General features: G+C 40.7%; 1 protein-coding gene and 1 pseudogene across 6 annotated transcripts in view; both read right to left on the bottom strand.

The window, feature by feature from the left end:
• Window positions 1-12477, bottom strand: part of UEVLD (UEV and lactate/malate dehyrogenase domains) — a 58646-nt gene that overhangs the window by 5790 nt on the left and 40379 nt on the right. For all 5 annotated transcript variants that reach the window (XM_005699526.3, XM_018043168.1, XM_018043167.1 and 2 more), the window contains 2 exons: window positions 12273-12446; window positions 801-864 (listed from right to left, as the gene is read on the bottom strand). In XM_005699526.3, coding sequence (XP_005699583.1) covers window positions 801-864; window positions 12273-12446 — 238 coding nt within the window. The remainder of the gene's footprint in view (window positions 1-800; window positions 865-12272; window positions 12447-12477) is intronic.
• LOC102188382 lies at window positions 11033-11681 on the bottom strand (annotated as a pseudogene). Its single transcript, XR_001297441.2, has one exon. The product of XR_001297441.2 is annotated as a cytochrome c oxidase subunit 5A, mitochondrial pseudogene (transcript).

Here is a 12477-nt window from a genome sequence, read left to right as displayed (position 1 = left end):
TAATTAAGAATTATACAAATTAAACAAACATGTTTGAATTCATTCCTCTTGACAGCTATAAATGCAGGATTATATAGAGAAGCAGATTAGGATGGATTCTACAACATATTACTATTCTCAATATGAGGCTATTCTTTCCAGTTGTTACAGTCTAAAAACCATAAACTGAAGGTTTAAAAAGCTAAAATCACCTGAATCAGAATTCAGGAAACGATGTTATATTATGAGACAGTAAGACAACAAATGGCATGAAAATATATAGTATGTAGAGTCCAACCTATGGGGTCCAGACCCCTAGAAGGCCTCTGAATAAACACAAAAGATTCAAGGATCTGTGCGTTATACTTGGTTTCTGCTTGAAATTATAATGGGGGTTATCCATTCACATGAGACTAATTTCCAAATGTATTTAACTAGGATTAATAAATACATATTGATTTTTAAGTGGTATGGGCCAATTCTCCTCTACTTTTAAGAAAATAGCCAATATCCTTAGATACAGGATCCTGTATCCTAAATATAGAAGTGGTAAATCACTGCCTACAAATAAGGAGTCTATTCCACCCTTTAAAAAGTCAACTGCATATCTAAATATCAGGCTTGCAAAATACTCTTAGATCTACTTTGAGATAAGAAATCAAAGCACAGAAAATACTGCTCCCATGCACTCTGGATTTGTCCATACTAGTTAGTTTTATTTGCAGAAGCCTGGTAAGTACATGCCATGCAGACAGCCGTTATGTTAGCTATGAAGTGTATGGCTTTCAGTTGGATACATGCAAATCTACACTCAGCGTTACCTGTTGGACAGCTGCATCTGAGAGTCCTGATTTGTTACTTCCTCTTGGCCGCTCCATATGGGCACTAAAAATTAAATGAAAAATTGATTATTATCTTGTCAATAAATCTCTTAGGAGGAAGATGTGATAAAGGATCATCTGCAGTCAAGGGTACCTGCATCTAACTTCATAAACACTTCCCCCCCTTCTGGACAGAGTTACATACTTCCACTGGTGGCATTAAATGTGCTGTACTGACTGCCTGAGGTGAGAAGGCATAGAGCTGTAGCTCCCTCAAAACATGATCCCAGAGTTACCTGTTACCTGTTCTCTCTCAACACTGGGCCATTTTACTGACTGAGTAGAAAGATTTTCTCAGCAAGCAGTGTATAATAGGCTCCCGTGTGCTGTAAGCCCTTGGCATTTGCTCCACTGGGAACGACACAGGCTAATTCTATCACCACATGATGAATAATTTGGTCACCTATGGCTTCCCTGGTAGCTCAGCTGGTAAAGAATCTGCCTGCAGTACAGGAGATCCCTGTTTGATTCCTGGGTCTGGAAGATCCCCTGGAGAAGGGATAGGCTACATACTCCAGTATTCTTGTGCTTCCCTGGTGGTTTAGGTGGTAAAGAATCTGCCTGCAATATGCAAGACCTAGGTTCGATCCCTGGGTTGGGAAGATCCCCTGGAGGAGGGCATGGCAACCCACTCTAGTATTCTTGCCTGGAGAATCCCATGGACAGAGGAGCCTATCAGGCTACAGTCCATGGGTTCACAGAGAGCCAGATACGATTAAGCAACTAAGCACATACACTCTGGATGAGACTTCCACAGGTGTCAGAGAGCAGGGTATTATTTTCTAAGAGCATATTTGGGTTTTCCATTTCCTTTCACTACACCATTTATAAAAATAATTTAAAAACTCGAAGCTATACATGTGAAATAGATATTTATACCATACTTTAATACAAAAAGTAACATTCTGAAACCTTTTTAACAGTCATTGATTTCTCATCACTGTGAAGACATTCTTTGATACAAATCTTTGGGTAGGCAAAATAGAAATACATTCAGAAATGTAATACATATTTTACACTCAAGATACAAGTCTTCTTTTCCTTGTTTTATTTTTCTGCTGTGCCGTGCAGCTTATAGGATCTTAGTTCCCTGACCAGGGACTGAAACCAGGCCCCGGCAGTAAAAGTGTCAAGCCCTAACCACTGGACTGCCAGAGAATTCCCACAGCTCTTCTAAACTGCATTAAAAGTGAGGCCAATTAGTGATTTCTCAGCATCAGCAACAAAGGACACCTTCCTTCCTCAAACTGATTGTTAAGATTCCAGGGGGCAGGGATCATGTCTCCTTCTGTGTCCTCTGGCACAGATTCTCTACCAAAGGAAAGAATGCACAGGAGGCAATACAGAACCGACCTCACACACAATCCATAATTATACTAAACAAAGGAAAACATGCTTGGAATGGTTAAGCTGGAAAATATGGAAAAGTTTTAGAAGTTTTGTTTTTTTTTTGCTTTTATATATGTATATATTTGTAGATATTAAAAATCAGTTTTCATCTTTCTCTATGGTTTCCTTTTTAATGTTAATGGGGTCACCAGAGATTGCAGTTTAGATCTTTAAGTTTCAAGATACCCAAGAGAGAGAATGATTGAGCTAGAAAAGAAATGAACACTATTGAGATGAATAGAATGGTATATGGGATTTTTTATCTCCCCTTTTGGGAGATGATTATGGCTTTGACTTTACAAAGATTTTCCTATGAGAAGAATTCAGGACATTTGGAAGGCTGAAGTGAAGGGGAAGTCATTATTCCCTGATAGAAATGAAGTTCACAGTAGTACCACAGCAAGCTCTTGAGGACTACCCCTTTCACTGTAACAGACTGGATTATTTGCGGGAGATCCTCAAAAGTCCTCAAAGAATGTAGCAGCTTCCAGGCAGATACTTGAGCATATCTGGTTCGGTTAATTCAGATTAAAAAAAAAAACCCTCAGCATCAGTGTCTATCTCAATGATAGCCACTGAAGGTCATAGAAGTTTTTATATTAAGTAAAAAAAAAAAAAAAAAAAAAATTGTTACATGAACAATATAAATGCATGTGGACAAATTAATAAGGGTCTTTTTTTTAACGTTTCACTTGAATAGGACTATACATGAATTATTTTCTAAAAAAAAGTTTGGTACATTAGTATATTCACAATAGACAGAAAATTGCAGAGAACAGTCTGCTAGATGAATGAGGATTTACAGACCTTGGGAAAATAAATAAAAAGGGAAAAGTAGGTATGGGAAAAGAACAGATACCAAGAAGTCTGGAACTTAATTATGAGTATTACTGCTATTATTACAAACATAATCACATGTTCATCTTTCCTCTCTGAGTTTAGACCTTTTTATTTGAGTTTAGACTTTTAAGAGCCATGAGAAAACAATGTTCAGAGATGGAGAAAGCTTCACTATGCTCAAATTTGCTTCTGACACAGTCATTAGGATTTTCAGTTAAGTTTAGATAGACTTAATTATTTCATTTTTCGTTCACTTATTGCCCAACCGTTCACACTTCCTAAATGCATATTTATCCTAGATTAAGGATCCCTTTCAAATATTGCATCTAATCAATCCTTATCTTTCTAGTTCTATTCTTTAAGAATAGTCATCCTCTGGTCCCAAAAATTTTAATAAAAAATGACCATGGGATATTTCTTTTCCATTACACATAACATCTACCCCTTAGGTAAGACTGATACACACAGCAGATGAGCTAAACTGTTTTGATGTCCAGTCCTTGGATTTCTAAAACATCACTTGAAGGCGTTACCTGCACTTTACATGATTTCACTATCACAGCTAAAAACAGCAGCTCCAAATCACATGTTGTAACTAATTTGGTGGAGCACAGCAATGACCTATGATTACAAAAAGATGGTATCAGGATCATTCAAAATATTTCAAAACACATTTACTGAGGCCATTCCAAGTTCAAGGAGTTTACAGTCTGGTGGGGTAAAGACAGGTAAACATGCAATTGTAACACTGTGATAAGGAGTATAATAGAGGCATGAGCTTACTTAACCTGGAGAATTAAGGAAGGCTTCCTGGGAAAGGTGGCACTCAAGCCCAGTCTTGAAGGATAAGCAGGACTTAGCCAAATGAATGAATGTTCAGGGAAAGGAAGTCAGGTGCAAAGGCAAGGAAGCATGAGAGTGCATGAGCCCCTCAGGAAGCTGCAAGTTGATGTGGCTAGCACAAAATGCTTGTCAGAATGGCAGACGATGAGGCTTGGGAAGGAAGCAGGAAACAGATCCTAACGGGTCTTACATGTCATGGAATTCTTCCCCATGTCATGTTGCAATTGTCATTTGTAGAGGAAATAACTAAAGAAAATAACACCTCCTTTGGGGGGTGTTTTTAAATTTTAAATGAGATTACAAAGCATTTAATACACACACTAAGCACTCAATAAAAAAATTATTCTAATTTTGCTATGGTGTCACCAATACAAAGACATAACCAACTGGTGTCTATACATGAAACCAGCAGAAAGTGAGTCACTCAGTCATGTCTATGACTCTTCGTGACCCCATGGCCTGTAGCCTGCCAGACTCCTCTGTCCATGGAATTCTCCAGACAAAAACACTGGAGTGGGTAGCCATTCCCTTCTCCAGCAGATTTTCCCAACCCAGGAGTTGAACCCAGGTCCTCCCACATTGCAGGTGGATTCCCTGGTGTCTGAGCCACCAGGTAAGCCCAGCTGAGGAAAACCAGCACAGGGAGCCTCTAATCCGAGGGAAGACTACCTGTCAGGGCAGGCGTGCCTGCTAAGTCGCTTCAGTCATGTCCGACTCTTTGCAACCGTATGGACTGTAGCCCACCAGGCTCCTCCGTCCATTGGATTCTCCAGGCAGGAATACTGGAGTGGGTAAGCCATGCCCTTCCCAGGGGATCTGCCCCACCCAGGGATGGAACCAGCATCTCGTGTGTCTCCTGCATTGGCAGATGGGTTCTTTACTGCTAGCACCACCTGGGAAACCCAAGAATACTAGAGGGTGTAGCCATTCCTTCCTCCAGAGAGGATCTTCCCAGCGCAGGGATGGAACCAGGATCTCCTGCATCGCAGGCAGATTCTATACCGTCTGAGCCACCAGGGAAACCCACCAATCAGTGGATGTAATTATTTCTCAAACAAAGTAGAAGACATGATAAAAAAGTGATCTGACAGCAGTCCAAGGCTCAGTGGTAAAGAATTGCCTGTAATGCAGGAGATGCAGGTTCAATCCCTGGATTGGGCAGGTGCCCTGAAGGAGAAAACGGCAACCCATTCCAGTCTTTCCTGGAAAATTCCATGGACAGAGGAGCCTGGTGGGCTACAGTCCATGGGCTCACAGAGACTCAGACACGACTGGGCATGAACATGAGGCAAGACTAGACATAGGGAGGTGGGCTGGGGAGTACATAAGTAGCTTCATTGGCATTCATAGTGTTTTTAATTGAGTATGGATTCATGAATGTTTGGTCAACTATGTTTTAAAGCAAATATATACATTATACATATAGTCTATGTATCAAATATTACATAAATTATATTTAAGTAATCTCAGTTCCCATCCATCTACATCTATTTCTAGTTCCTACCTGAGAGTTCCATTCCTTGTACTTAAAAAATACATATGTATTTATTTTGGGGGGTGCTGTGGTGGGTCTTCATTGCTGCATGTAGGCTTTCTCTAGTTGCAGGGAGCGGGGGCTACTCTTCCTTGTGGGGCATGGGCTCTAGGCACGAGGGCTTCAGTAGTTGCAGCTCTCAGGCTTAGTTGCTCCAAGGAATGTGGAATCTTCCTGGACCAGGGATGGAACTGGTGCGCCTTGCATTGCAAGGCAGATTCTTAACCACTAGACCACCAGGGAAGCCCAGTTCCTTGTGCTTTTACCCTACTTCTCTTGGACCTCTCTTAAGGCTCATCAATACTGCCTATTATAGTCACTTTCTGTATCAGTCTCTAACCTACCTAAAGACAGGGTCTTTATTCATTTATGTAGCTCCAACAGCAGTCAGCAAAGTGTCTTAGGTTTACTTATCAAGTCACACCATCCTTTATTTTCTCTTTACAATTTGAGATATTCCTATAACCATAATATAAAATGTTATTAATTCAAAAATTGTAACTTAGGGGATTGGTTACATTTTGGTATTCTGGTACTTAAAAAGAATGAATGATGTCTATATGTTAGTATGTAGTCATTTCCCAGTCATGACAATTAGAAAGAAGGCAAGATGCAGAATGATGTATGATGCGTATTTCATATGCTTGTCCTTACACAGAACATTTCTAAAAGGTGGCATTGCTTCTACAGAGAGGGACTAGGTGTCTGGCATAGAAGGGAGACATTTAACACTATATTATCTTTTTATACTATTTAATTGTTTTGCAATGTGAATGTACGACTTTTTCAACTGAAAGAACAGCTTAATAATTTACTTTCAATAAGAAGAAGGTACACAGACAAAATTCAAATTGGATCAGAATAAACAGCAGCTTTACAAAAGAATAAACATCTTGAGACAATATATGATTAATTACATTTAACTAGCAAAAGCTTTTAATTCAAAGGAATGAGGGAATTTGTGATGATGTGATCAGGAAAAACTTCAAAGCTAAGTAAGAGGGACTTGACTGAGACCTCGAAGAATAAGATTTGAAAATGCTAAGTGAGAAGGAGAGGGATTATGAAAAAAGTAAACACAATGGGCAAAGATCCCTGTGGCTGAAGCAAAGCTGTAGGGCAGTGCCAAGATGCACAAGACCTTTAGTCCTTCTTTGACCTGAATGTAAGGCAATGCCAAAGACTGCTCAAACTACTGCACAATTGCACTCATCTCACACACTAGCAAAGTAATGCTCAAAATTCTCCAAGCCAGGCTTCAGCAATACGTGAAGCGTGAACTTCCAGATGTTCAAGCTGGTTTTAGAAAAGGCAGAGGAACCAGAGATCAAATTGCCAACATCCGCTGGATCATGGAAAAAGCAAGAGAGTTCCAGAAAAACATCCATTTCTGCTTTATTGACTATGCCAAAGCTTTTGACTGTGTGGATCACAATAAACTGTGGAAAATTCTGAAGGAGATGGGAATACCAGACCACCTGACCTGCCTCTTGAGAAACCTATATGCAGGTCAGGAAGCAACAGTTAGAACTGGACATGGAACAACAGACTGGTTCCAAATAGGAAAAGGAGTACATCAAGGCTGTATATTGTCACCCTGCTTATTTAACTTCTATGCAGAGTACATCATGAGAAACGCTGGGTTGGAAGAAGCACACCTGGAATCAAGATTGCCGGGAGAAATATCAATCACCTCAGATATGCAGATGACACCACCCTTATGGCAGAAAGTGAAGAGGAGCTAAAAAGCCTCTTGATGAAAGTGAAAGAGGAGAGTGAAAAAGTTGGCTTAAAGCTCAACATTCAGAAAACAAAGATCATGGCATCCGGTCACATCACTTCATGTCAAACAGATGGGGAAACAGTGGAGAAACAGTGTCAGCCTTTATTTTTGGAGGCTCCAAAATCACTGCAGATGGTGACTGCAGCCATGAAATTAAAAGACGCTTACTCCTTGGAAGGAAAGTTATGACCAACCTAGATAGCATGTTGAAAAGCAGAGACATTACTTTGCCGACTAAGGTCCGTCTAGTTAAGGCTATTGTTTTTCCAGTGGTCATGTATGGATGTGAGAGTTGGACTGTGAAGAAAGCTGAGCGCTGAAGAATTGACGCTTTTGATCTGTGTTGCTGGAAAAGACTTTAGAGTCCCTTGGACTGCAAGGAGATCCAACCAGTCCATTCTAAAGGAGATCAGCCCTGGGATTTCTTTGGAAGGAATGATGCTAAAGCTGAAACTCCAGTACTTTGGCCACCTCATGCGAAGAGCTGACTCTTTGGAAAAGACTGTGATGCTGGGAGGGATTGGGGGCAAGAGGAGAAGGGGACGACAGAGGATGAGATGGCTGGATGGCAGCACTGACTAGAAGGACGTGAGTCTGAGTGAATTCCGGGAGCTGATGATGGACAGGGAGGCATGGCGTGCTGTGATTCATGGGGTCGCAAAGAGTCGGACACGACTGAGCGACTGAACTGAACTGACCTGAAAAGGCTCTTGGAGTGGTCACTCCTACTAGCCCCACATTCATTGCTGACTCCCTACAACAAACTGTAATCAATGACCCTTTGAGTGGCTTCCAGCTCTCTAACAACATGACTGCCTCCATAACTATAACTGGGAAGAAAGATTAGGGCTGTATTTTGGGACTACTTGAATGGCAAGGAAAAGAATTTAATGATTTGGTCAGAGGAAGCCTGTGAAAGTTTTTGAAAAGAGGAATGTGATTTAGGAAGACTGAATTAATATGTGAAACATACTGCAAACACTGTAAGTTTTAGCTAATATCATTATTAATTTGGCATCATTTATAGGGTACACTAGAGGGAAAAGGGCAAATTAACTGGGAGATTTACAATAATCAGACAAGCAAGAGATCAACATGGACCAGAACTCAAATGGCAATAATAACATTTGGGGTCTTGGGTTTATTTGAATCCCTAGACATGTTACTCAAATACATCTGCTCCAAGTTTTTATTTGCTCCCCATTTTCTCATTCTATTGATTAGTCTTTAGTGTCAGTAAGCATTTTGAGCCTGAAAAGCTATGTCTGCTTGAATCACATAGTCAGGATTTATAAAGATTTATTCTATTGCCTGGAGAAGGCAATGGCACCCCACTCCAGTACTCCTGCCTGGAAACTCCCATCAACGGAGGAGCCTGGTAGGCTGCAGTCCATGGGGTAGCGAAGAGTCAGACAGGACTGAGTGACTTCACTTTCACTTTTCACTTTCATGCAATGGAGAAGAAAATGGCAACCCACTCCAGTGTTCTTGCCTGGAGAATCCCAGGGATGGGGAAGCCTGGTGGGCTGCCATCTATGGGCTCGCACAGAGTCAGGCACAACTGAAGCGACTTAGCAGCAGCAGCAGTCTATTGCCTGAGTCCTTCTAGCATTGAACTTTCTAGGTAGCCAGTGCAGATTTATACAGATTTTACATCTTCCTCCAGTTCTTGAGTTAAATGATCACTTCCTCACAGGCAGAGAAGTTCTTTTGTACAATGTGCTCTACCTCTCAGCAACTATAGCATGAATAAAGCAGTAATAATACACTTTAAGAGTCAGACACGACTTAGCAACTGGAACAACAGTAACAACAATACACTTTAAATGAGGAAGCAATGATAAATTTCCTCCAGATTACCTTTTCAACATGTCACTCCCACACTCAAATACCTTTAATAGTTCCCCTCTGCCTGATAATCTTTCCAACCCTTTATCAGGTATTCAAGGAAAAAAACCCTCCAAAATGAGTTATCAACAAGTTATCATGGAGAAGGAAATGGCAACCCACTCCAGTACTCTTGCCTGGAAAATCCCATGGATGGAGGAGCCTGGTAGGCTACAGTCCATGGGGTCACAAAGAGTCGGACACGACTGAGTGACGACACCTTACACCTTAGAGCTAGGAAGGATTTTGAGATGATCTTGTTTATCCCCTGAGTTGCTGAAGGAAATATCTTCTGTCTTTCTATGCTGGAATATCTGAAGAACGATATGAAACTTCGCATGTGAAATGTACTTTGTTATACAGCCCCTTCTAGTTAAGAAACTTTGTTTATACCTTATTGAAATCTCTGTTGAGAAGGTTCCAGCAGAAACTCATTTGTAGTTTCTTTATAGGAAGAAAACTAGTTCTGTCAAATGCCTGTTCTGTATTATTATTCTGGTTATAACACAGGGTAGGCTCAGTAATATGAAAGAGAAATAGGTTATTATTTGTAATTGTAATATTAGGTTGATGCAAAAATATTTGTACTTTTGCATTGTTGAACTTTGCCCTTTATATTGGCATACATTGTTTAATAAATGTGATTATGTTATTAAAAAAAAAAAGTTATCAACCAAGCTTATCTGGTTGAAACTCTGTAACAACCAGTCTAGATTTTTCTATGCCATGAACATGCCATACCTAAGTGTGTGCCTTTGCCTGTTTTCCCGTTCCTGGAATGCCTCTTCCACTCTTTGCTATTTATTTGAATCCTATTCATTCTTCCAAAGTGCAGTTCAATGATGGCCTGCATAGTTTTCTCCAGTCATTTCAACCCATGTTAAATGCTCACTCAGAAGTGTCTAAGCACTGTAAGTCTAAAATATATTCATTCTGGCCCTTAATCAAAGAGTACCCTATACTTTTAATGTCAGCCAAAATAGCTTTATTAAAAATTTTGTCTTATCGCTCTAAAATAATTTTTAAAAGATTTTTTGATGTGGACCATTTAAAAAATCTTTAATTTTTTTTTACAAGATTGCTTCTATTTTATGTCTTGGTTTTCTGGCCCCAGGCATGTGGGATCTCAGCTCCCTGACCAGGGACTGAACCCACCCCTCTGCACTGGAAGGCAAAGTCTTTACCACTGGATCACCAGCGAAGCCCCCAGAATAATTTTTAAGAGTGGCGAAGGAAGAGGCTGTGCTCTGTGCCTCTTCTGGATCACACTGGTATGTTACAGTAGTGAGTAGATATACTTGCTTAAAATGAATGAAGATTAGCAAACTTAGGATAACGCACTTTTATCACCAGACCAACCTGACTTTACAGCACGAGAGAAATAATAAAGAAAAAAAGAAGAGATTATTGAATTAAATAGGGAAAGCAATCTTATGGGATAGGAAAAACGGCTTTTAAATCCAAGGGGACTAGATTTTATAAATGGTTTCTATGGTAGGGACAGAGCACAGAGCAAGTAGCTGGTTAAAAGAAAAAAAAGAGGGGGCATAAGGGTAAATAAAGAGTGAATATTTTGTTTAAAAGGTGAGAAAGAGACAGGAGGTATGCACCTAGGGAGATAGTCTGGACATAGGAAAGGTAAGCAAGACTGCAGGATGGGAAAGTAAAGGAAAGAGTTCTGTCCATGCTTTATGTGTGTGTAAAAGTTGCTCAGTCAAGTCTGACTCTTTGTGACACCATGGACTGTAGCCTGCCAGGCTCCTCTGTCCATGGGATTTTCCAGGAAAGAATGCTAGAGTGGGTTGCCATGCCCTCCTCCAGGGGATCTTCCAGACCCAGCAATTGAACCTGGTTCGCCTGCACTGCAGACAGATTCTTTTTTTTTTTTTTTTTCAGTTCAAACTCATTTCCCTTTTATTAAAGTCCAAGTTACAATACATGGTTTGGTATTCAACAAAGGAAACCTTGTTTGAATAAGGTAATATGTTATCAGTATTTCCAGGTGACTGTATATAATCAAGTAGCATTATCAATAAGTCCTTGGGAAGCCCATCCATGAGGTTTACACCTTGTCAAGGCCCAGCTCCTCTGGAGTGGAGATTCCCAGTTCATTCAAAGTTGGTCTAAGTTCCTGGATGACATAGGGATAGATTTCCTTATGAGGTCCTGCTTTGTCCTTAACAACCTCTAGGATGCGAACTGCACTAGCAAAATCATATAAACGTCTGCATGCCCGCAAAGCAGCATCAGTGATTTTGGGCTCTGGAACCAGGTCACAGCCAACAAGTGTGTTCATCCCTTTATGCAACTCCCAAGCATCAATATCTGGCTTATTGAAGTATGTCACCCCACGAGCATCAAATTCCTCGTCTGTCTCATGTGACCCATGGGAGTAGCAGCGAAGTGACTGGACAGCGGCGGCTTGGCCGGGGGCCTGAGTGGGGTGCAGGAGGCTTCGAGGGCTGGCCCGGGCGACTGCGGCTGCAGCTCCAGAGCAGCGGCGGACAGCAGCGCCTAGCATGGCGGCGACGGCGGTACACAGATTAAGGCTGAAGAAAAGCCAGGTGTGAGCCCACGACCGCTCTGCAGACAGATTCTTTACCATCTGAGCCACCAAGGAAGACCTGTGTATGCTTTAGGGTTTATTTAAATGCTGCTCTCCAGAAAATTAAACTTTTTTTTTTTAAGTCTTTATTGAATTTATTACAGTATTGCTTCTGTTTTATGTTTCCACTTTTGACTGCAGGGCATGTAGGATCTTAGGTCCCTGACCAGGGATTGAACCCACACCCCCTGCCTTGGAAGCTGAAGTGTTAACCACTGGACTGCCAGGGAAGTCCCCAGAAAATTAAACTTTTAAATTCATCCTGGATGCTGAAATTCAAATACAAAATATAAAAATATATAACCTAAGGAGTCTTGCCTTTTATTTACAGAAGAGTAAATACAATTAGAATGACACGCTTATAGAGTTTATTTCCAATACAGGGCCCCACATACAAAAGGCACTCAAATATGGAAGGAAAACCAGCTAGGCTCCACAACTGGAATCCCCAGAACTGTGCATATATGCATACCATGGCCTCTGGTGATATAGATTATCAATATACGTAACTAATAAACATGTATTTCTTACCTTTGTCTTCTCCCTGCTCACCGATAACCCATACTTCTTTTCCTGAAGTCTGTGCCTTCAAGACATGTGTAATAATATATTGTAATCTCTGTGAATCCAGATTGCACCCAATTCCAATCACTCGGTTTGCAGGAAATGCACTCAGTTTCCAAGTCACATAGGTCATGATTTCCACTAAATATTACATGCAAGGTGAAAATATAAA

The sequence above is a fragment of the Capra hircus genome, chromosome 29 (assembly GCF_001704415.2).
Source record: "Capra hircus breed San Clemente chromosome 29, ASM170441v1, whole genome shotgun sequence".
Lineage (NCBI taxonomy): Eukaryota > Metazoa > Chordata > Mammalia > Artiodactyla > Bovidae > Capra > Capra hircus.
This window is presented reverse-complemented; position numbering and strand designations above follow the sequence as displayed.